The sequence below is a fragment of the Alligator mississippiensis genome, chromosome 1, assembly GCF_030867095.1.
Source record: "Alligator mississippiensis isolate rAllMis1 chromosome 1, rAllMis1, whole genome shotgun sequence".
NCBI lineage: Eukaryota > Metazoa > Chordata > Crocodylia > Alligatoridae > Alligator > Alligator mississippiensis.
This window is the reverse complement of record NC_081824.1, coordinates 291,994,987-292,020,338: the sequence shown is the minus strand read 5'-3', so window position 1 is coordinate 292,020,338 and position 25,352 is coordinate 291,994,987. Positions and strand designations below refer to the sequence as shown.

At 41.7% G+C, this 25,352-nt stretch overlaps 1 protein-coding gene across 3 annotated transcripts in view; it reads right to left on the bottom strand.

Annotated features, from left to right (window-relative positions):
* Window positions 1-1,978: 1,978 nt before the first annotated feature.
* The window catches only part of IFNAR1 (interferon alpha and beta receptor subunit 1), a 35,696-nt gene continuing 12,322 nt past the window's right edge, over window positions 1,979-25,352 (bottom strand). Inside the window, exons 3-11 of one of the 3 annotated variants that reach the window (XM_014599191.3) lie at window positions 23,608-23,801; window positions 21,378-21,532; window positions 20,061-20,205; window positions 18,914-19,031; window positions 17,848-18,047; window positions 12,440-12,591; window positions 10,724-10,871; window positions 9,922-10,076; window positions 1,979-6,028 (exon numbers count right to left, since the gene is read on the bottom strand). In XM_014599191.3, coding sequence (XP_014454677.1) covers window positions 5,801-6,028; window positions 9,922-10,076; window positions 10,724-10,871; window positions 12,440-12,591; window positions 17,848-18,047; window positions 18,914-19,031; window positions 20,061-20,205; window positions 21,378-21,532; window positions 23,608-23,801 — 1,495 coding nt within the window. In that variant the 3' untranslated portion in view covers window positions 1,979-5,800. The remainder of the gene's footprint in view (window positions 6,029-9,921; window positions 10,077-10,723; window positions 10,872-12,439; window positions 12,592-17,847; window positions 18,048-18,913; window positions 19,032-20,060; window positions 20,206-21,377; window positions 21,533-23,607; window positions 23,802-25,352) is intronic. The other 2 variants (XR_001372311.3, XM_019476489.2) reach the window with 2 other exon arrangements.

Sequence of the window (25,352 nt, the reverse complement as noted above, 5' to 3'; positions counted from 1 at the left end):
AATGGTATGGATTCTGCATATAGAGATTCAGTACTGCACAGTAATGTACGCTGAGTCGAGATAACATGCTGAAGTGATTTGTTGCTTGTCTTAATTCCATCAAGTTATTTCTTGAGGAAAGTGGTCAGCAATATACAGACCTTACTGATGACAGATAGCTAACAAAACGGATGTTTCTGACAGATATCTCATCACATTTAAACAATTTAAATACTAGATTGTGAGGAACACAGAAAACAATACTTCGAGCTATATGAAAACTGGAAAGCTTTCTGTAATAAGCTGTCTGTTTCCAGATGAGATATCAAAACGTCTGTCTTCCATTACTTCCCGAGTCTGAAAATTCATTCTGAGCAGCATCAATTGAACAATAGGGATCTATGTAACTATATAGGACAGATGGAAGATAAGTTCACAAGACAGTCCCAAGATTTTTTCAACCGAAGACCCATGTTTTTGTTTCTTGTGAACCCTGACAGTACTAAGAAAAGTGATACAGAACTGCAGTACTTTCAGTGGATGAGCACTGAAGGATTTGAATGGGAACTGATTGACTTTCAAAGCCCATGCATCTGTGTTGAAGTTCAAATCACTGTGAGGTGAACTTGTGAATGAAAGGGACTGGCAACTCAAGATTACAGCATGTTGGTCTTTCCTTCCTGAAAAGTATGCCTGCATGAAAAAAAGTAGCTTGTGCCCTGTTGTCTGTCTTTGGATCCACTTATCACTGTGAACAAATGTTTTCACAAATGAAACACTCAGTGTGGCCGTCTGGGGGTAACTAACAAAATCTCTCTCCCTGGGGCTCGCTTGCCATGCCTTGATGTGATGAAAGAATAAGAAGTTAATTCCCCAATGAGAGAGGGTGTAGTAAATCACCCCAGAAGCAGGATAAAAATAAATTGGTTTATTAGCGAATTCCCAGCAGGTTGTGGATAACCCCTGCTGTTCTCATAGCATGTGGTCTTCCTTCACCTTCCACTACCATGCAACCCACTCCCCTGAGTCTGTCAGCTTGCCTCCAGTCTCGCTCTTTCCTTCCCTCACAGGTGTCAGCAGATTCTTCCTGCGTGGGACCTTCTCTCCCCCTGAGGATCAATCTAGTAAGTATCCCCCCCCCCCTTTGCTTCACCAGTAGCTGTTACCTTCACCTGGTCAGCCAGTCTTATTAGCGATCCATTCCAGTGCTGCGTTTTCTGCTGACTCTCCTCACTGTGCCCCAGGGGGCAAAGAATACCCCCCTGCCATGGACCTTAATAGCCGCTGGCTCTTAATCAGGCAACATTCACTGTGCCTACTAAGTAATTATCCTTGCCCTGTCTCTGACCCGACTCTCCCCCACACTCACAACTTTGTAGCACCAAAGGAACTGGGCTGTTCCTTGCCCTGTTACATTCAGTCCTATGAGAAACTGTCTGACAACTGACAATTTGGATTCTTTTTGCATCTGATGACAACCAGCTACCAGCCTAACATCACCAAACTCAGCTGTCAGAAGCAGGGCCAAGACATCTATCTTACTCATTTATGGCAATGAATACAGAGCATCTATTTTAAGGAATTAAAGAACCAACATCTTCCATGGTAACATCTCTTTGGAAAAGCGTAGGTGTGGTGTAGGGGTGGAGGAGCCATGCAAAGATCCAAGATGTGATCTTCCAAGCCTCGCTGTAAAGGCTAAGGACAATCCAGGTGCCAATCCCCGTCTCTCTATTCTACCTACCATTTAAGGCCAAGGTGTGGTGAGTGAATTAAGAGGAGACAGGAGTAGGGGAGGTAGGACCCTGTGACCAAGGGCCTAACTCTGCCCCCTGCCCCAGTATCACCAGGTGGTTAGTACTTTTCTCTTCTCTCCCCTTTTTTCCTATTTCTTTTTTCTCCTCCCTTTTTTCTTTCCTTCTCTTTCTCCTTTCACTCTCTTCTCTTTCTTTATCTCAACACAACATGTTTAACAAAAAAGAATACACAACAGCAAAAGTGGTATCTGAAGTTTTATTTATTGTCACCAGGTTTACAATTTTTAGAAAACCTGGGATTTACTGTATTAAAAAAAAACAAAACAACAAAAAACAAAAATACCACCAACATGATTATTAACCATATTAATATGCAGCGTGTCCTGCCACATACCCCCCACCCTGGTTTTGTTTTTCTAGCATGCCAACATGCTGGCACCTTACAACGTAGCCATTGCAGTTTTTTCAGCACACCGGCCAAAAACATTGCATACCTGTTATAACTGGTAATATCTGAGAGGCATGGGCATGGCTATGGGGCAGACAGAGGCCCCAATTATAGCCCTTAAGGCACCAGGTGTTTTAGGGCACCAAAGGGCCGCAGAGGCTTGACTGACAGCAGGTCAACAGTGGAGTACAAAGTATCATTATTCCCATTTTACACGTGGGGAAACTGACACGAAAAAGGGAAATGTCTTACCAAAGCTCACCCAGAAGGCCAGTGGCAGAACTGGGATTAGACCCAGGTCTCATTAGCCCCCGCTTGGTCCTCTATACTTTAGGTCAGGGATGCCTAACTTTAGCACAGCTGGGGATTGTACGTGGTACCTGTAGCCTGTATATAGCCCCCCTTGCTGTGCAGGTTGCAGCATTACCAGTGTACAGGCCTCCACCAGGCCCCCACTGTGTGGACTGTGTATACAGAGTATCCAGAACCTCATTGCACAGACCCTAGACTCTAAAAGAGGCTGCCATGGTCCATAGGCTGTATGTCAACTGCTCATGGGCCACAATTTGGATAGTTCTGCTATAGGCTATGACTTCAAGTATAACCTGACACTACAGACCAAGTTCCGCAGGAAGTTTTTCAGTCATGGAAAAAGAATGCAACAATGGAACTCAAACAACCTTGCTAATTTCAAAGCAGCTGTTCAGAAATCAAATACACCCCTCAAAGCACACAACTACTATATAAAGTACTAAGAGGAATGGTTAATTAATTCTTTCAAAGCTCATGCCGTTCTGAACCAGTTACTTTCTAAGATGCCTCCCTTCTCTACCTTATTCCCTGGTAGAAAAAGAAGCAATAGTATATCCCACAGTGTACTTCATTAAAAACACCATCTTCATCAACTAAGCCATTGTAAAACTTGCTGGGTATCTAGACTTTTCAAACAGAATACAAATTCTATAAATCACTATTGTATGATTAGGGAAAACTGGGAGGGGGAAAAACTGGCATAAAAAGCCAACTATCTTGTTCAATAAGCAGTCAGGATATAAAGTGTTTGGAGAAATTTTTCATGTCTTGGAGATTAAAATATTTTTAAAATACTGACAGAAACCAACAATTTCTTCTGACAGCAATAAATGCCTACAAAAAGCCTGGAAGAGTTCTGGTCCTTACTCTCTGACAGTTCTTCTGTGAAAAAGGAAAGTAATGTTTAAAGTTACAGGTGAGTACGAGGAAAAATTATTCATGAGAAGTAAACCTGGAAACCTATTGGTATAGCACGTATCTTCATGTTTTGTATGAAGATCTATTGAGAAGACAAGAAATGAGCTGGAGAAGCTATTAAATGAATATTCTTGCCATCATATCAAGAGACATTATAAAATCAAACTAGTAATTCTTCCCAGTGGGATTTCTCAGAATACTTACCCTGGTAACGCAGGAAAATAATTATAGCACACTGGAGGAATTATTTAAATCAGGGATGTCAAACTCCTTTGGACCTGTGGGCTAGATGAGTGGTGTAGGACCAGTCCATGGGCTGGATGAATGGTACTGCCAGCCCTGTGGGCCAGATGGGGTCCACAGACTTTCCCCCCAACCCTTCCCATTCTAAATCCAGTGCCTGCAATGCACACTCCGGGGTGTGTGCCACAAAGGACACCTACTGCGGGACCCATACTGCACGCAGTACCCGCCCTGGAGCGGCTGATGAGGGAAGAGGAAGAAGGTGCCAAATGAAGAGCATGTTCTGAACTGGCTGAGCTAGGTACTACCTGCAATGTGGGTCCTGAGCCAACCAGAACAGGCCAAGTTTGGCACACATCCCAGGCCCTGCGCACAAGGCCAGTCTGGCACATCTCATATGGGTCAACTCTGGATGCAGGGGCTGCACTGGGGGCTGGATAATGGGGCTCCATAAGCCAGATCCAGCCCAGAGGCTGCATCTTTGACACCCATGATTTAAGTAAAAAAAAGTTACAATGATACTAGCATCTAGAGCTATACCTTACAATATTAGAAGAAACCAGAATTCAAGTTTAGTTATCACAGTTGTAATAATGTTTCTGGTCTATAGTGAGACAAATTAGATAATCCTATTTTACAGGGTTGATAGTTATGGTGTTTTGACATTTGTTTCTGCCTTCAATTAGACTAGTTGGTTGGAATATAGTTCTAATAATACTTAGGAATAATGTTTGGTTTTTGTTCTTTTCAAAGGTGGGCAGAATTTCAGGTATCTGACTGCAACGCAATTGCAAGTTAGCATTTTACAGTCTACTTCATAGCCAGGTAACAGCAATCAAAGTAGAACAGGGGTGGGCAAAATGCTGCCCATGGGCCAGATGTGGCCTGCCAGGCCATTCTATCTGGCCCCTGGGGCCCCTAAAAAATTTAGAAAGTTAGTATTTATCTGCCCCTAGCTGCCTGTCATGTGGCCCTCAATGGCTTGCCAAAACTCAGTAAGCGGTCCTCTGGCTGAAATAATTGCCCGCCCCTGAAGTAGAAAGTCCCTAATTTGGGTTTGTATTAAAATGAATAGAACATACTCTGTTTGTGCAAGATGGGGATTTTGCTTTTTACTTTCATCTGATTTGGAAGTTCTTTTATTATTATTATTATTATTATTATTCTGCAGACGGCACTCAGTTGGACACAGTGATGAAGACAAGGTGTTCAAAGCTGTCTCTAAACCCAGTTCCTGCTATTTTCCTTTAACTGCTCCAGATAACATTCACTTGGCTTAATTCCCCCTTTAGCATCTACTTCAGTCATCACTGAAAGAGTGTTCTGCTGTCTTGCATCCCACTGCTGTGTGAATCAACAAATTATATTCTACCATTTCAGGCTGTTTGTAAGTTGATCCCAGCCAATGTTTTGAACTGAACTTTTTCTCAGAACATCAGTTCTCTTCTGCCTCTGGAAAACAATAGAAGATGAAATGCTTAATGGAGTTCTTCAGACTACAGTAAACATACCAACACCTACCACAAGCAATTGACAAGCCAAGATTATCTTTCCTTGAATATATTAGTGCATGCGTCAGCAACATTTTTGGGCAGAGTGTCTAAAACACTTGCAACCTTGACTTGCGTGGTGGCATGCCAGGGACGGATGGTTGGGGTGCCACAAGGGACCTGATCCTTGTTGTGGCAGTGCAGCCTTGGCCCCTTCCCCGCTGTCTGCCCTGAGGAATGCATGCCAAGCAAACTGCCTTCGTGTGCCACGCTCTGGCACCTGTGCCGGGGGCTGTCTACTCCTGTATTAGTGCACCTTTAATGATGTTAGCAAGATCTCCATGGTGTCCTGATCACCCTTTGTTTAGATGAACAAATATTTTTATTGTAAACAGATGAGAACAAAGTACAAATCAAAATGGTACAAGGTACCCAAAACCAAACGTTTCCTTTGGCTATTTCTAGCAGAGGAACAGTGTTGTAATACTGGTTCTCCGTATTTTTTTTTCTTTTCAGTAGAAAAATACAAAACAAAAAACTTAACAACAGCCCAAAGTCAGCCTTTCTTCACTAGGTAAAGTCTTTGTTCTATCCAAAAACAACAGCAAAGTGCTAGTTATGTTCCCAGTCTCATGTTTGAGATGCTTTCTTAGTTATACTATTTCCTGTTCCAGAGTTTCTTCTGACACTTTACTTCCCAAGGTATCGTCATCATTAGAGTAATTTCCTGAATCTCGACTGCTCTGTTTAGAGTTACTGTAGTTTTTAAAGTCAGTTGGGTTTGCTTCTTCTTGAATGGTATTCTCAATTATACAACACTTTTCTGCTGGTTCCTCTGAAGTCAATATATATAGATTACTGAAGAGTTGTCCGCCAAAGGACTATAGGTGAGGGGGTAAATAGGAAAAAAAAGAAAGGAAAGCAAAGATCATTCATCTTAAAAAACTAACAAACAAAAAACCCCTTAAATGATGCTAGCTAATAAAGCTGCTTACAATCACATTTTCATTGTATTCTACACACATCGTAATCACATTCTCCACCTAAAATACTACCTTCTCGAAAGTATAAGTTATAAAGTATATGTTAGCTATAAACACTGTTTGGTGTGCAACCACGGGAAAGAACTATAATTTTTATATACGTACATATACACGCACACATACATGTATGTGTATATATATATATATATATATATATATATATATATATAAAATATGTATTTACACAGAATATAGATATATGAGTCTTAACTTGTTTTCTTAATCACTTACCACGTTAGTATTTAGGAATTTACAACATCCCAAGCACTAACTTAGACACCTAACTTACTGAACAGAGAGGTGATAGATCATCACATGAGCACACAAAGGTGTGGAAGAAGATTCCAATTCAGAATAATTTCTAAGAGCAGGAAAGTGGTGGTAAAAATATCAAAGCCTACTTTTTATTGACAGGCAGTATTTATACTCTTTGTACAGAGGTGATAAAAGTGCTGAAGAATAATACAAAAAAGAACCACACATTGAAGTGCTGAGTGTACTGTGATAAGGAATCTTGTAAAAGTATTTGAGTGGTAATATAGGGAACTCTCCAGGCTTAAGTAGCTCCAGTACTGAACTGAATTCTGGATACATTTAACATCCATTCTTTTGTAGAGATCATTTATTTAAGAACCCTCCCTTCTCCCCCCCCCAAAAAACAGCATTTGGAAAAAAAAAGATGAAAGATTACATGAAATGTGTTGCTAGCCTTCTACTGAACCCCAAAAACCTGAATTTTGCCTTATAACTTAGATTATTGATGACACTTGGATATTAACTGTGGTATTCTTTTTAAAGTTATGACTCAACTAAAACTTCTTTTTTTCTGTTAAACTCTGATCAATTTACATGCTGCCTACAGCATAATGTTTTCAGAGAGCACTGTGAAAATTGATTCAAGTTCCTCTTAAGCTAGTATCCTGCTTTTTACTCAGTGTGGCTCAGGATCTGATAGAAGAGGGTCACAGCCATATCACCAGCTATGACATCCACTGTAGTTGTTCAGCTTCTTCATTATTAGTGCCAGTCTCAGACTGTCCTTGTACACTAGAGCCCTGCAGGCTGGATCTAGTTTACAGTACTGGGTGCTCTAGCAGAATTCAGGAGGCTTTCCCCACACCACAGCTGCACAGCACATAAAAGTAGCAGCAAAAGCTAAATTGGAAGCATCAGTCTGCCTCAGACCCAAGCTGTATTGTTTTAACCTGTGGTTGGTTAACAATTGCCGATTGCTACCCTGGAGTTCTGGGAACCAGATAATATAAGCCCTTCTCCGAAGAAGAAAAGAGAACAAGCAGCAGGAATAGGTATAATTTAAACCCAAGTATTGTTGCTCAAACAAAATAACTTCAAGAAGTATTTTACCTCAAAAATCATTATCTGAATATGTACAGACTGCAGATAATTTACAAGACCCTACTTTATAATGGCGAGAGCAACTCAGAGATTAAGATGGAATTTATCTTAATCCCTCATATCCCTATCTATCAGGCATTTACAGTCTTAAACCTGACCCGCCCTGGTTTCAGCTACTGCAGTTTCAATAACTGCAGGTTTTTTGTTCGAGAGAAAGTGGCAAATGGTACCTTTAGTGAAAGGTGAAGAGACAGAGCTCGTCTTACATTACTTTTGGAGGTAATGTTTGAAGTTGCTGGACTGGGGGTGAACATAAAATGAAGCTTATCTTAGTGGAACAGCTGTTGCTAAGTAGAGGAAAACAAACTCCTTCAAGAAGTTAATTTTTACATTTAAAAAAAAAAAAAGGAACCGGAAGTTGAAGAAAACACAAAAGTTGAGCTAATGAACTGACCTATATTGAATAAAGAGCTGAATATAGAAAATAGAGATATCTAACAGAGCTATTAAACTAAGCCGCTTCTCTGTCTTCTATCAAAAAATATATATATATCCTGAAAGCTATGGGGAAGATGCAGGTTAGTCTAAAAGAACTTCCTTGATTCTTATCTACTCCATTAAAACTTTTTAGCCCAAAAGCATCAATTAATTACTGTCTTACAGAAATAGTTTAAGGAAAACCTGAAGATCTGTTTTACTATATTTACTCAAATCTAAGATGACCCTGAATTTAAAATGACCCACCCAATAATTAATTCTATAGATGGTAAATGTGAAAATTATAACAAATTTATAAAGGTATAGAATCTAATTATTGGAGGTTTATCTTGAATTCGTCCCCCTCCCACTGCTACATCAGAGAAAACAGTGGCTGGGGGGGAAGTTGGTGTCAGATGTCCCCCTCGTCCTCTTCCTCCCCCACTTCTTCCCCTCGTAGCCTTCCTGCCCCCTTGACACCAGCATCCCCCACTCCAGCTTTCCACAGTCTCTGCCCCTTCCCCCTCTGCCTCTTCCTCCCCATTTTACTTTCCAACGTTGCTTGAGCTCTCTTCCCTCCCTGAGTACAGCACATGGAAGTGAGCTGTGTGTAACAGCAAAGGGGTGGGAGGGGGGAAGACGGCAAGAGGGGTAGAAGCTGCAAATGAGGGGCAAGGGCTGCTTTGTGTCTGACCCAGACTCAGGGCCAGAGTCAGAGCCACAGCAGCCTCTTACCCCCACTTTTGCTTTGTACAGGAAAACAGTTAATTTGAAATGCAAGGGACCAAAAAAAAATACCCACTTCAATTTGCGTATATGCAAATTACTATAGGTACACTTAGATTTAGCTCATCAGAATTGATGCATTTTGTCTTTTTGCACATTTCAGCATATACTTACTCCATAAACAAACTTTTAAGCAGCACTTTTGTATGGACTTATACATAGTACAAACTATGCATGATATTAATCCAAAGCCAAAAGGCTCATGATTTACCATATAGTTCATAGGGCTGGGATCCAGCAGAGCCAACAGTGTAAACTCAGCACTGCTCAGTATGTGCGTGTACTTCAGATACACCCCCACAAAGGATCTACATGGTAATTAGCCTCCCACTTGCAACTGGAACTGGGTGTTCTTTTCACACATCTTGGAACCCTCCAAAATATGTACGGAGATGATGCGCGGGGTTGCCTGGTCAGGCGCCACCCTATGGAGTGGGGGGCACACTGGTCACATGTGATGGGCTGAGAGAGGGACAATGGAGCCTTTCATCTACATAGACATTTGATAATGTTTGCCAGACATTTAAGGCTAGTGAAGAAACAGGAATCATTGGAAACAGGAAAGAAAAAGTAATGCTCAGCTGTGGGAGTGAAGAGGAACACAAAATGTATTCAATGCACTGGCTGACTATGACTTCAAAAAAGCTGGCATTAAGGAGGACTGAATCCAACAGGCACTATATCTTATTCAGATGGCCTGTATTAATCTAGCCTTGGTAGGTTCCCATCAGTATGTTTGCCCAATATAGACCATGAGTTTTACATGCATGTTCCGAGTGGGCTGCATTCAATCAATTTCATAGTTAGTTTCCATGACTGGGCACATGCCGTTTCTGGCAGAAGTTTAATGACAGACAATGTATTTAATAAGGTTTTCTTGTATGCAAATAAGAAACAAGGGCACTCCCCACCCCCACCCATGCTGATCAAGGGAGGGGGCAGGGTGGGACCTCATCTTGTATTGCACAGGGCTTCATCCTCTCCTGCCCCCTGTCATTCTCTATGGGCAATTTGCTAGTCCTTCATAAGGATGGATAAAATATACATATAGCAATGGTTACATCTTTGATCTTTGAACAATTACATTTTTGAAAGATAAAAAATTACCTTACCTCTATGTTAGAAGGAGGCTTGCATGATGGAAAGAATACATATTTGATCTTTTTATATGAAAGATATATACCCAAGATGATGACTACTGCCAAAACAAGGACAACTACCACAGCAATTAAAAAGGTTGTCAAAACAACTAGAGGTGACATCTGATCTAAAAATAAATGAAAGATCATTGGTTTAGATGAATGTTGTTTGATAAACTACACGTTCTAGATTTAAAAGACCATAGATTCATAGACCATATATACTCTTTAAAAATAAACCGTAGGACATGCTTGAACATTCTCAAATTTTTTTTTATTTAACCCCCCCCCCCAATAAACAAAAAGATCTAAACACTGTAAAATGTACAACTGAGTGGAGGATGCAGTCATGCTCCTTCCTTTTTGCTCTCTTTCTGACTTCATGAGTCTGTTTTGTACGGGGACACAACTTAAACAGGAAGTGTAAGGATGTTCCCATCCTGTGCATTACCTTCCTATGTAATGATCTTGAAAATGTGGAAATACATGCCATGTATTTCACGCTCAAATTTAAATCTCGATTTACATTTAGTATTCTAGCCACGTAATAGCCCATGTAACAAACGTACATTAAAAATTTTGCTCATTTTTAAATATATCACTATAAATTGCCAAGTTTAGTAACTAGTTCAAATTTATAGCATATGGAGTATGTCTTTACTGTGGCAACACTGTACTTTAGAATAGGTCACAAAAAATGCTGAAGAGTTGTTATAACAACTGCTGCATGCAACAGGGATAGTATATACCAAACATATATTTAAACTTTTCATACCACTAAGTGTTTCAGTGCATATCACATTGCTGAATTGACCACTCTTATTATATGCTCGTGTAAATGCTTGTACTTTCAAGCAGTATGCTCTTGAGGGCATCAAGTTTGAGATTGTGTGGAATGGCTGTTGTACCACTTCATTTTCTACCTGCAGAAAGAAAAGATGCTGGTAATTATAAGAGTGATTCAAATGGATTAAAATTTTGGGCACTGCTAAATTATACATTTGTTTATGGAAATTTAGTTTGACAGCATTTTGCACATTTTCAAGTAAAAACTTTGCAAAACTATTTCAGCAAGTGCTAGTCAGCAAGCACAAACCATTTTTACCATTTTGAAAAGGTGTTGGCAATATTCCTTTTCTGTGCTGAACATGCAACAAGGTTTTTTTTTTTGCATGTTTCACACATTTAGTTATTGTATAAAGACTGCCACAACACCTATTGTATTTTTGTAAAACAAAATGAGGATTTCTAACTACTAAAGTCAAATCAAAATGACAACTAAAATGTGCAAGACACTTCATATAAGGTCACAGATGTCAAACTCATTTAGTTTTGCTGGCTGGATGAGTAGCACAGAACTTAGTTTGTGGACTAGACAGATCTATGGACCAGCTTTACATTCCAAATCTAGCACATGTCCGGTAGAATCCAGACTAGGCACCAGGCACCTAGTACCTGGCCTGGCAGAATGCTATGGGGTTTGTCTGGGGCTGCACTGCATGTACAGCCACTCCGGGATGCAAGCTGGAGCAGGTGCCACATGTGGGACCATATGGCAACTCTGAGACCCATGGGTAGCACCAGAGGCTGGATGATAGGGCCTCACAGGCCATATCTGGCCAACAGGTGTTATCTTTGACACCACTGATATAGGCCAAAATCATCCATCTAGTGTACAGTTTTGCATGGGACTCCAGTTTTAATCCTAGTCTTATCCTGCCCTGCAGAAACATGTGTGTTTTCTTGCATTTTGTCTTGCCTAACAATTAAAAAAAAAGTTACACTTCATCCTGTACAGAGACACACTTCTTAACTAACTAAACAATTCCAAATTCCTACAAGCCATTTTTGTCCTTCTATCTGGCCTGCAACACATTTTATTCCTCCTGCTAGCTTGTTATCAGGTCTTGGCAGTATCCAATACTGGTGCCGCTGGGCCAGGGCCAGCAGGGGTCCAGGGCGGGGCAGCAGGAGCCGAAGGCCTGGGCTGGCACACGGTTCCAGAGAGGCTGGTGGGCAGGGGCGTGGGGAGAAGCGACAGGGGCAAGAAGCAGCAAATGGCAGGGCAGGCATGAGTGTGAGGCCCCTGCCAGTGCTGGCAGGAGCCCAGGGCGGGGCAGCAGGAGCATGGGGCCTGGGCTGGCACACGGTGCTGGAGCAGGGAGTGGGGTGGGAAGAAGTGGTGGCGGTGAGAAGCAGTGAGTGCGGGGCCCCGTGGTGCCAGAGCTGGCAGGAGCATGGGGTGTGGGCTGGCACATGGGGCCAGAGCAGCCAGCAGGCAGGCAGAGGGGTGGGGAGAGGCGGTGGCAATGATGAGAAGCTACAGCAAGAAGCGGCAGTAACCAATTTTTTCTATTTACATTAATGCCTATGGGGAAATGGGGTTTGCTTAGCATGGTTCTGCTTAATGTTCGTTTTCCCGGAACCAATTAAGAGCATTAAGCGGGGGTTGCCTGTACTTTTGAAAAGGATTTTGAAAAAGTTTTCCCACCTCAGGTTTTGATGAATTTTCCCAGTACTGAATTCTGTAAGTGAATTCATAACATTCACTCATGGACTTGTTTTCCTCTCCTGGACAAGTGATCTGGATACGGAGTAAACTGGGACCGGAGTTTACTTTTACGCTGGGAGGGCCAATTTCATCTTAAAGCATTGTGGAGAAGAGTTTAAAACAAACAAAACAGTTAGACAAAGGCTATGAGACCCTGTAACAGCAAAAATTTTATTTGAAATAGCCAAAATCTGACTTTTACCTTTACAAAATGGTAACATGGAAAAGCAGTAAAGTTATAAATATTTTAAAGTAATGATTCATCATGTTTTATCAGTTAGTAACACTAAGTAATATATTAAAGTTATGATATAGTTCTTTACCAGTCATAAAATAGAGCAATTACATTTTAAAAATGTATATTACAATATTTGGTCAATAATCTAGTTGAATACGGAAAACTAATGTGAAAACAAGAAAAAGACATGAGGCCTGCATTGGCGAGGTCAACTGGTGCTTATGGAGTTGGTGCCGCCAGGTGGGCCTTGGGTTCCTAGATAATGACCCATGCTTTCGGGGGGGGGGGGGACTTGCTGGGGTGGGATGGGCTTCACCTCTCTCCTAAAGGCAAGTGTGTCTTCTCTTCCAGGTTGGCTGATCTCATACGGCAAGCTTTAAACTAGCCTCGCCAGGGGAGGGGGCTGCAGGAAGATGTGGAGACACCACCCGAGCAAGACAGGTGACACATGCAAGGTAAGAAACAGGGGTCCAGATAGTCTTCCAAATCGGGGGGTGGCATGCGCAGCTATGCAAGGCCTTAAATGCCTGTATACCAATGCTTGTAGTATGGGGAACAAACAGGAGGAACTTACCCTCAGAATAGCCAGCTCAAACCCAGACATAGTAGGGATTACCAAAACGTGGTGGGATTCATCCCATGACTGGGCAGTTAGCATTAGGGGCTATAGGCTCTACAGGCAGGAAAGAGAAGGAAGGAAGAGAGGCAGTGTGGCGCTCTATGTCAAAGAGCAATACACATCCTCTGCCAGCAAAATGGGGTCGGAGGAGGGACAAGCTGAAGTGCTCTGGGTCAAGATACAAGGGGGTCGTGGGGAGAGGGATTTAATGGTGGGGGTCTACTATAGACCCCCCAAACAAGGGGAGGAGCTGGACTGGGAATTTTCGGGCCAGCTTGCAGAGGCACTTAAGGCAAGGGATGTAGTTGTCATGGGTGATCTAAATTACCCGGACATCTGCTGGAAGCAGTCAGCCAGGTCGGACCATTCCAGGAGGTTCCTGGCTGAGATACAGGACCTCCATTTAACCCAGGAGGTGCACAGTCCCACCAGAGGAGCAAAAATAATAAAAAGTCCTTTTTCAAATATATAGGGAGGATGAAGAAGGCACCAGGAAATGTGAGGCCCCTGCAAAATACAACGGGCAATCTGGTGGTTGCGCCAGAGGAGAAGGCAGACCTCTTTAAGAAATTCTTCACCTCTGTTTTCTTGTGCAGGGACCAGGACTCCCCCTCTGTGATTCAAGATGGACTTGAGGGGAACGCCTAAAGACCTAAGGTTGAGGAGGACCGGGTTAGAGTGCTTCTGGAGGGGCTGGACGTGTTCAAATCAGCAGGTCCAGATGCTCTCCACCCCAGGGTGTTGAGGGAGCTAGCAGGGGTTATTGCAGGGCCCTTGGCACGGCTTTACGAGCGCTCGTGGTGCTCGGGCCAGATGCCAGATGATTGGAAAAGAGCCAATGGGGTCCCCACCTTTAAAAAAGGGAGGAGGGAGGACCCGGGCAACTATAGGCCTGTCAGTCTTACCTCAATCCTGGGAAAACTCTTTGAGAAGATCATCAAGGAACATATCTGTGATGGGCCAGCATCGGGGATGATGCTCAAGGGCAACCAGCACTGTTTCATTAGGCGCAGGTCATGTCAGACCGACCTGATTGCCTTTTATGATCAGGTCACACAAACATTGGATGCAGGTGTCACCGTGGATGTAGTCTTTCTGGACTTCAGCAAGGCCTTTGACACTGTCTCCCACCCCATCCTCATCAAAAAACTAGGCGACTGTGGCATCGATGCCTACAGAGTCAGATGGATTGCAAATTGGCTGAAGTCATACTCAGAGGGTGGAGGTGAATGGGTCATATTCGACCTGGGGGAAGTGGGCAGCGGAGTCTCCCATGGCTCGGTCCTTGGGCCTGCACTGTTCAATTTCTTTATCAGAGATTTGGACGGGGTGAAAAGCAACCTGTTCAAATTTGCTGATGATACCAAAATTTGGGGTGAGGTGGGCACGCTAGTAGGGAGGGAAAGACTGCAGCAAGACCTGGATAGGTTGCAGGGGTGGGCTAACAAAAACAGGATGCGTTTCAATACTGACAAGTGCAGGGTGCTGCACTTGGGCGGTAGTAACCGGCAGCACACTTATAAGATGGGAAACTCCCTTCTTGAGAGCACGGAGGCAGAAAGGGATCTTGGAGTCATCACTGACTCCAAGATGAACATGGGCTGACAATGCGAGGTCACAGTCGGCAGGGCTAACCGGACCTTATCGTGCATCCACAAATGCATCTCAAGTACGGCCAAGGAGGTGATCCTCCCCCTCTGCGCAACACTGGTCAGGCCACAGCTGGAGTACTGTGTCCAGTTCTGGGCACCCCACTTCAAGAGGGATGTGGACAACATTGAGAGGGTCCAGAGGAGGGCCACCCACATGATCCAGGGACAGCAGGGCAGACCCTACAAAGAGAGGCTACGGTACCTGAACCTGTTCAGCCTTCACAAGAGAAGGCTGAGGGGGGACCTGGTGACCATCTATAAACTCACTAGGGGGGACCAGAAGGGTTTGGGGGAGACCTTGTTTCCCCTAGCACCCCCCGGGATAACAAGGAATAACGGCCACAAGTTGTTGGAGGGTAGGTTTAGATTAGACATCTGTAAGAACTAATTCACAGTAAGGACAGCTAGGATCTGGAACCAACTTGCAAGGGAAGTGGTGCTGGCTCCTACCCTGGGGGTCTTTAAGAAGAGGCTTGATGCCTACCTGACTGGGGTCAATTGAGCCCAGTTTTCCTCCTGCCCAAGCAGGGGGTTGGACTTGAAGATCTACAAGGTCCCTTCCGACCCTACTTCTATGATTCTATGATTCATTTTTACTAGCTAGAATCATATTGCTAAGGGAGTCACCTAAGGGTGCTGTCAGATATATAGCCTTCTAAGTCTGTAAGTCTGGTCTACTCTTATGGGGGAAGGGGACCCCAAAGAATATTGTTGCTTCTGGGATGCAATTTCCTTTTTCAGGAACTGCTGCAAGAGCAAAAGAGCATGCTGTCTGCCTTACTTTCTCTAACTAGAGTCAATTCTTAGTAGAACTGCCTCATAGGAACAGATGATTGGTAAGAACCTACCAAAATTGTTATTTCACATTTTTTGCAGAAACCACAATTTTGGGCAAAAAAGCACAGGGTCCACACTTTTGGTGGGCTCCCTGAAAAACAAAAGAACAACAAACAACAACAACCTCACCGAAAAGAAAATGCTGGCTCCCAGCAGTTCCTGTGTCCAACTGTGCAGTCCACCGGAAGGGGAGGAAAGGGGGTTGCCAGCACAGCAAGATGGCTGCCCTCCCCCCTGCTGATTGGCTGCGAGGGCTGTCCATTATATGGGCCCACCCCTCACCACCAAATCAGCAGTGAGGGGCAGGACTGCATGACAGACAGTCTTTGCAGCCAATCAGCAGTGGGGGATAGGGTCATATGATGAACAGCCCTTGCAGCCAATCGGCAGCGAAAGATCGGGCCACTGGGGCTAATCAGAGGCATGGGAGGCCTGCAGCACCCTGCTTGCAAAAATGGCTGCCTGGCCTGTAGTCTGCCTGAAGAATTGGCTGGTAGCTGCCTCGACCTTGGTAGACCACCTAACAATTGGCCTTTGGGTGGAAAGAAGGGATTACCATCTGTGTTCAAGGACTGGCATATCTGGGTCAAAAACCCAAACAAACCACAAAACACCCAGCCATATAATAGATTTCTTCACTAACAGGAAGCCAACCTGAAATCCACCAATATCTGCTATTAGTTCAGCAGATGTACAATAACAAAGGCTACAATGGTATTTATACTTCTAAATGGTCAGAAGCATTATCATTTTTTTGCTTCCATCCCTAACAACCAGCCTAGACAACTGTTTGTATATTCTAGCAAAGCAATGCCCAATTTCCAAAAGAAATTATTTATTAGATTTTTTTTTTCCCCTGACAAGCATCAACCCTTCCGGATTATGCGTCGAAGGTCAATCAGACCTTCAACACATATACCTAGAGAAGTCTGGAGGAATGGAGGAGGCTGTCCAGACCTTCCATCCCCTCTTTAGGCCACTGAGACACAATTCAAAGGCCAGACTGAGTCTAGTCCAGACATTTGGTGCTGTATACAGATGTAGCTGTATAAGCATCTGGGAAACGAACCTCGGTCTCCTGTGTAGCAGACAATAATTCTACTACCACTGAATTACAGTGGACTCCATTTATTAGATTTACATACTGACAAAGAAGAGTCTGAAACGTGGAGTAAGTATTGATTTAACCTTCAGTAAAGTATACCATTCTTAATGTTTTTCAACTTTTACAGCTTGGCAACTCTTATGTTTTATAACACCACACATTTACTATGACAGTAAAATAAAATGGAATGATGAAAAAAGAATCTGTATTTCATGAGGCTGACATCACTTTCCTGAAGAATAAGGAGAAGCAAGAGTTTGTTCTAATCTGTAATAAATTTTCAGTTCCTCACATGAACCTTGTCTTAGAGTTACAGCCCACTAATTGAGAAATAATGCTTTAGTGCAGGGGTTGTCAACCAGGAGTATGTGTACCCCCAGGGGTACTTGAGAAGGCCCTAGTGGGGTAAATGCAGGTGAGTAGGGACAGAGCACCGCCATGTACCCTCCTGTGCTGACACTGCCCTCCCAGCCAGACGTGGGAGGTAGGGGAAGCTCGCATGCGGCAGTTGCCACTGCTCCACATCCAGCCGTGTGCCACCCTCCCGCCTGCTTCGTGTCGGGCCACCAGGAGTATACTGCTCTGCATCCAGCTGCCGGGGATACACTGATTCAAAAAGGTTGAAAACCCCTGCTTCAGTGTATAAACTAGGTTGTATGTGTGCATGAGAGAGTCAGACCAGTTAAGAAGTCTGTTCTCCCCTAATTACAGCATTCCACAATTGACTGATTTTCCAATTTTCCTGTTTCCCTGTCACACCAGAACGAAGCCCCCTGTCCAAGACAAATATCAGAATAGCGACACGATATGAAAAGAACAGATTGGTGAAAAATGAATGCAAACATAAAGTAAAAACAAGTGAAGTGAAAAAATATTGATAAAAATACATCTACTTACTTATTACACAAGGATCCACTTTTATTTCTTTTGAGGAACATGATCTATTATATCCATTCGTAGCATTTACACGGATGTAGTAATTTCCACTAGTGCCGACGTTAGATGAGAAGTCACATTGCGTATGAGAGATGTTTTCACATCCAGCTACAATGTACCACTTATTTGAGTAATCTTCATAAAATTGCTTATAAAAACCACTAGAAGAGACATTCTACATGAGTATGAAGCTCTTATATTAAAATCAAGATGACAACAGCTTCCATTTACAGTTGAAACACTAAAGCCTACATCTATTTCCCATTTTGCTTTATATATTTATTATTTCTTAGGCAAAAAATGCACATTTATTACATTGATGCAAAATATTTCTTGGAAGTCCAAATAAGGATCTTCTTCAGTTCTCAGCAGTCTTTTTTTTGTTGATATGCTCAAACAACTCCAGGACAATGTCATCTTTTCTATGGTATGGTCATTCTTAATAAAAGATGGGGGATATGCATAGTGCAACCTTTTCACTTAAAATCTAAGTACCAATTAAGAAATTCAAATATTTTGAGACTGACAGCAACTTGTGTGCTCATACTGCATGTATAAATGGTTAGGCTGTAAGCCTGTGTCTTAATATCAAATTGCTGAAAAGCTTAGAACATGTATAATGTATAAATATTAATATCTGAAGCCCCTGACATTTCATGTTTATATTCTCAACATCAACTCATCTAGTTCCCTTATATTTCATAATTTTTCTTAATGTAGGCATACCATAATACATTAACATTTTTAGTCATATTTGGGAACTTATTCCTTAGCAGTGCATAGAGAAACTAAGTGCTCTGAATTCCTAAGAATTAAGACATTTTTGTAATTCTTTTAACAACCAAACGGGCAACTAAATGAAGTGTTATTTGCCTCAATAAGGGCCTGTAGGCACTTTTCAGAGTTTCTACAAATGCTGAGCTTCCAACATCCAATCTAGGACAATTTAAATGGTAAGATTCAAGACTTGTATATGCAGCACAGATTTGGATAAGATTCATTAAATTTAAGATTAATTAAAACTTACCTGAGATATTGTACGTTGAAGCTCACATTTTTATTGTAGTGATTATCCCAGTTGAGAAGAAATTTCATGTTCAAAGCATGAACTGTGATGTTTGTTGGACAAGGAAGCCCATTCGATGCTTAAATCCAAAGGAAAAAAATACCCACCAACAGTCATCAAGAAGTATGTACAGTATTTTTTTCATATTAAGGAATGGGTACAGTAAATTTAAAATAGCTGTTTGAGGAGAACATTAAAATCTTCTTTCTGTCATTTTAGGAGTAAATGCACATTATTTTAAACTTGGGGTAAGTAACCCTCTCACTATAGGTTTTACAGAAAAACCATTAGCAACTCCTGAGATGCTTCATGGCACTTTCTGATTTTTTTTTCCGTTTCTCACACAGTTTCATAAGTACTCTAAGGGGTTTCTTATAGCTGCTCTGAAGTATCAGATTGCTATTAGGGTATTACCAAAACACCTAGTGCTGCTAAATCTTGAACCAGAAGTAATGTGAAAATGTTAGCATGTTACTGTGTCACAGATCATACCGACATGCAAACAGCACCAAACAAATATGGCTATACTATTTCCAATTCAGGAGTTACCAGACTGAATAGGCATCGCATGTCTCAGAACAGCACTGCCTTACATCCAGAAAGACAGCCACAGTGACAAGATACAGGACTTGTACTACTTATCTGATCCAGTACTGCAATTTCTATATACCTATGTACCTAGGAATAAAGTCTAAAATCTTTCCAATATCTATTGAAAAGACAGCAGAACATAAGATGAGACTGCAAAAAAAAAAGTGCTATGTAATTCACATACTTCAAGCAAACACCCTCAAGACCATATGGAGCAGCCTCTGAGGATTAAAAACAGGCCATGGTTAGGTTTAGAACAAAACCAGACTATTTCTAACTTGGTTCAAGCTCATACAGATTTGAGATTTTGCCAGAAGGATACATTTTCCCTTAATTCCCACCATACACACTCTTTCAGGAACAGAACATGAAATTTCACCTTGAATCCAATTTTCATTGAAACTTGTGGGAAACTTGATTATTTTGTACAGTTCAAGTACTTTGGAGTAATGTATTTACAAACCGGTTTGCTAATTCTAAGGTTAATTGCTTAAATTTAAAGGATTTAGCTCCTTACCTCTAGTTGTGTTTATGCATTGTTCTGGGCTGAAATAACCTCTTTTTGCTTCAGAGATAAGGCGTGCTTGAACTTTCATACAGTAAGCTGTCTCTGGTTCAAGATCATCAATTATATCTCTAGGATAAATAGCTCTATTTTTTGGCTGTAAGAGACCATTACAAAACACCATATTAAAGGAACTGTTCCTTCCCAAATCAATTCAATCTGTAACAAGAAGTGTGACCATTCTAAAGAATCACCTAGCACAGGGGTTGTCCACCGGGGATACATGTGCCCCTGGGGGTACTTGGGAAGGCCACAGGGGATACGTGGCAGCAGCGCAGAGAAACAGGGGGCAGGGCCGCCAGCACTTTGCGTTGCTTGTGCCGCCACATGCCACGTGCTGCTGGCGCTTTTATTTTCCACTGCTGCATGCCGCCGGGGGGTACACAGACTAAAAAACATTGAAAACCCCTGACCCAGCACATCAGACATGTTTAGGTACATTCAGGGAGCACTACATTATAACGTATAATTGACATTCTTAACATCATTTGAACATTAATTTGTGGAGATTGATTTTGCTTTAGTTTAAGCCATAATATACCCAAGTCTTTATGTATACTCAAGCTCATTAATATCTCCTGAAATCTATAAAAGTTGATTTTAAAATGGTCAAACTAAATAAATGTAATCCAAGTTGTTTCACACTTTTTAAAAAAATATAAATTCAAGAATGTGCTAGGTAGGGTCTTAGAATTTTTTTCCTTTAAAAATGGCTTACAAAACCAAATTCCTCACCATGTATATCCCCACTTGTTTGGCATTTATACTAATACTACTGTATGAAGTGGGAGACAGGTATTTTCTATGCTGGATGTTTAAGAAACACAAACAATCTAGTGAATGCTAGTAAACCAGCCTACAGCCTACAATTTCCATTCTAAATGCCTCGCAAGGAGTTATGCTGCTTTGTAGAATGCCAGAGATTAAGAAATAAGCAGAAGATACCTGAGCTACTTTTACATGACTGGAAATATTCACACTTTGTCAATGGTAATCTTGTCAGGAATAAACCTTTAATTTTTCTTCTGCATTATCAGGGACTGTAGCATTTATATTTACTATCAATATATTTGATATATACTAAAAATCTTAGGAGTACAATATCTTATGTGATCATTTCAAATAATGTTTGTTAAATAATGTAGCAAGATGCAGGTGAGAAATTAAGATAATTCATAAATAAAAATTAACTCTAATATTTAGTTTTAGGGAGTCTCTGACTTAAGTAAAATTACAAGAATAGTTATTTTAAGACTGAAAGTCAAACACCTCTGCATTTGATGACTTTTTCCAGATAACGGCATTATAGGAAAAACTGTGCTGTGTCCACATTTTTTCCTTTGAATTTGCCTCAGGAGGGGAAATGCTGACTTTCACCACTCCATCTACAGATTCCAGCTGCACTTCTGGAGGACCAATTTCAGCTGTAGAATAAAAACAAACAAACAAACCCATAAGTATAATAATTTTGAAGAGACAAAACAATACGTTTTAACCAATAAACTACAAAGAATGCAAGTCAAAATTCTTCTTAGGTGAAAATTAAATAAGCAAACTCCAAGGTTTATTCAAGACTGAAAAAAGCTGACATAATATCCTCTAGAAGCAGCACAGAATTTTACTGATTCTAAGACTTTGAAAAGTTATGTAATTTATGCAATGTGCTTACAATGAATACAGACAGCAGCTCAGTCCAAAAGAGCTAATTCAATATTACGGGGAAGGGTCTAATGGTATGTAGGTTCCAGTTCATGATTAAAGTCAAAAGACCTTGAATTGCCTATAGGTAGAAATCACAGAGAAGTGCTGGAAGGGACCTTGAGAAGTCATCTAGTCCAACCCCTTGCCAAACCATCCTATAGAATGCATGCTCTAAACTCTTTGTAAGGCTACTGTTAACCCTGACAGTGTATTCTGCTTCACTGGCAGGAGCATGGTGACATATAAAAGATATGCCACTCAGGCTCTATCTAGACATTTTTTTTTAGTGCTACAAGATTTGTCCCAAGATTTGTAGCACTGCAAAAAAGAGTGATGGACAGCTATGTGTTAAAAGCATCCCCCTGGCTGAAGAATGACAAAGCATGCTATCCAGGCAGGGGGTGACAGGGGAACTGCTCCTTGGCTCCATCTGCCCCCAGGACTTTAAAGGGTACATTGGCACTCCAGGACCAGGGCTATTTGTAAGACACCTAGGGGTGACAAGGGCACACAGTTGTCAGTTGGAAGGCTTTGCCTCCACTTGGCACCTGCTGCTGCTGCACCAGCCCTGTTCCTGTTGCTACCAAGCTGCAGAAACCCCAGTAGTCAGCCTCTGTTGCTGCCACGGCTGTCCTGTCCCTGTTGGCATCTAGCAGCAATGGAGAAAGGGCTACATGCCAACTTCCCTGGACAGCAATGGTTATCAGGGACTCAGCTGTTTCCCCCTCTCCCTCTGGCCCCCAACCACTCCAGTGTTTTCAAATGTGATAAATTTAAATGCAGTGGACTGGGTGCAAGGTGGAGAAAGCCACCACAGCACTCCATGACATGAACAATGCGCCATATCTCACTCCAAAGTGAGGACAACCAGTTAGGATACACTATTTGTGAGTGCTAGGCAATCACACCTTTTCTATTCCAATTACCTATATCTAGTTATATAATAGCTATATTAAAGCTGTACTAATTTGATCTTTTGTCTATTCAAATTTATAAGAGAGTCAGTTAAGCTTCTCAAAAGGAAAACTTTATTAGCAGTTAGATTAAATGTAAATAGTTTATTATTTGATACCATAAATCTACATCATATATATCATGCTAATGCAATAAGGTTGGAAAATCATGATAACAGGTGAGATTGTCAAAAGCACAAATGACATTTAGATTGCATATTCCATTTGTACCTTCAAAAGTCTCTTATTTCGTATTCAAACCCAATCCAATAGATATTGTATCCAAGTTCTTTTCCTTCCAACCAAAGAGATTTAAAATACTTTGGGAACAGGGGAAGTCAGATAGGAAAAGCTCAATGTCACTGAAAGCAGAGGAAGAGCTATTAGCAAGAATTAAGCCCGGCCTACATCATTTTCATAGTGAGTTAGCTATTCTGATGGGGGCCATTTCCTATTGGAATAGTTTAAGCAGAATAACTCCTTTATGTGTTATGTACTCACAACAGTATAAATGTGATTTACACCACTATAAGTTCTTCCACTTTCCATACAATTCTATATTGAGATAAGCCATTTATACTGTGATAACTGTGCCACTAAGAGGAAGGTAGTATTGGACTGTTTTAACCTGCTACACAAGGTCTCAGAAAAGTTACTGTTCAACTGTTTACTGAATAGTTTCATAAGCCTAAATACATGGCACAAAAATAGTTTAATAAAAGGCAACTGATTTATGCAAGAACACACACTATGTAATATAAATGTATACTATATATTTTATGCTGTGCTGTTATGTGAGTTGAAATACAGTTGCAAAAAAATAACACAGTACATGTAATCCATACCTATTATATCTGGAATAAATATGAAAGGTTCCGACCACGGAGATTTTTCTTCTCCTCTTTCAGCTCTTACACGCACAGAATAGTTGCACAAATAATCTGTCACTGCTGAGGAAAGGTCACATTTGGTGACAGTGACACTTTGACACCCAGGTAACTCTGTCCAATTTGTTCTATCTTCCTCACAATCCTCCAACCTTTTGCAAAGGCAGAGTACAGTTAGATTTCTTCTGGTGACAAAACCAACATGTCAAAGTTCATTTAGTTTATTGAATGCCTCCTATCAAATATTCTAGATTACAAGAGATATTCTATTTAAACTAAATTAAATTCAATTATATTAATCGGGACATGCAAATAGAATTCAGCAAATTCAGCATGGAATTTCCTTGCTAGTCTACTCCTTAACAGCATGAAAAAATATAAGGAACATTTCACCATTTGGGAGGAAAGCCAGAATGTGCAATAATAAAAGGAGCAAAACTAATCATAGAATCACAAAGTTACAGTTGGAAAGGGCCTCAGGACCATCCCCAACTAGAACATCCCAGCCAAAACTTTTGTCTAGCCAGGTTTTGAAAACCTCCAAGGATGGAGCTTCTACCACCTCTCTAGGTAACCATTGCTCCTTGTTCTGTCATCTGCCACCACTAAGAACAGTCCAGCTCCATCCTCTTTTAAAAGCCACTTCAGGTAGTTGAAGGCTGCTATTAAATCCACCCCCCTCCCCTCAGTCTTCTCTTCTCTAGACTAAATAAGCCCAGGTCCCTCAGTCTTTCCTCATAAATCATATGCCCCAGCCTCCGAACCATTTTTGTTGCTCTTCACTGGATTCTCTCTGATTTGTCCACATCCTTTCTGTAATGGGGGGCCCAAAATTGAATACAATACACCAGATGTGGCCTCACCAGTGCTGAAGAGAGGAATAATGACTTCCCTTGACCTACTGGCAACACTCCTACTAATGCAGCCCAGTATGCCATTAGCCTTCTTGGCAACAAGGGCACACTGCTGGCTCATATTCAGCTTATTGTCCACTGCAACCCCCAGGTCCTTTTCCGCAGAGCTGCTGCTCAGCCACTCAGCCCCCAGCCTGTACTGGTGCATGGGACTGTAATGAGAACAATAGCAGCAGATCAGGAAGGCGTAAAAATGAAGAAACGAAAAAAAAAAAAAAAAAAAAAGAATAGGTGAGGAAGAAAAAAAATGTAGGGAAAGAGAGAAAAGGAAGAAACAGCACAAGGTATCAGAAATAAAGGAAGGGGAAGAGATAAACCAGTATGACATAAGACAGAAAAAGAACTGAGCTGTTTTATCCTACTAGAAATAGCCCTTCTCAATCTGACAACTACAGCTGACAGCACGAAGTGGCACAAACCATAAGAAAGAAACAAATATCCTGATCAAATGGAGAGTAGGGAACCCTTCACATATACATACATAATCTTAGCTTAGACAATTACAGTAATTACAGTAAAAGCTCTGTTATCCGACAACCCTTGGGAACGAGGGATACCAATTAATCAAATATGCCACATCTGGTGCACCTGGGCTTTCACTCCTTGGTGTCAGTGTGCTGGGAGACAGGGAGGGGGGCCCCACGCAGGCTGCTTTGCCTTGGGCTGTGGTCCACAAGGAAGAAGTGAAGAAGAAGAACTCAGCTCGCAGCAGCGAAACCAAAAGTAGGACTTCCGGTTTCACTTTTGCCGCGTCCCTCAGAAGGAAGATTTGTATTGACAGATGCTGGT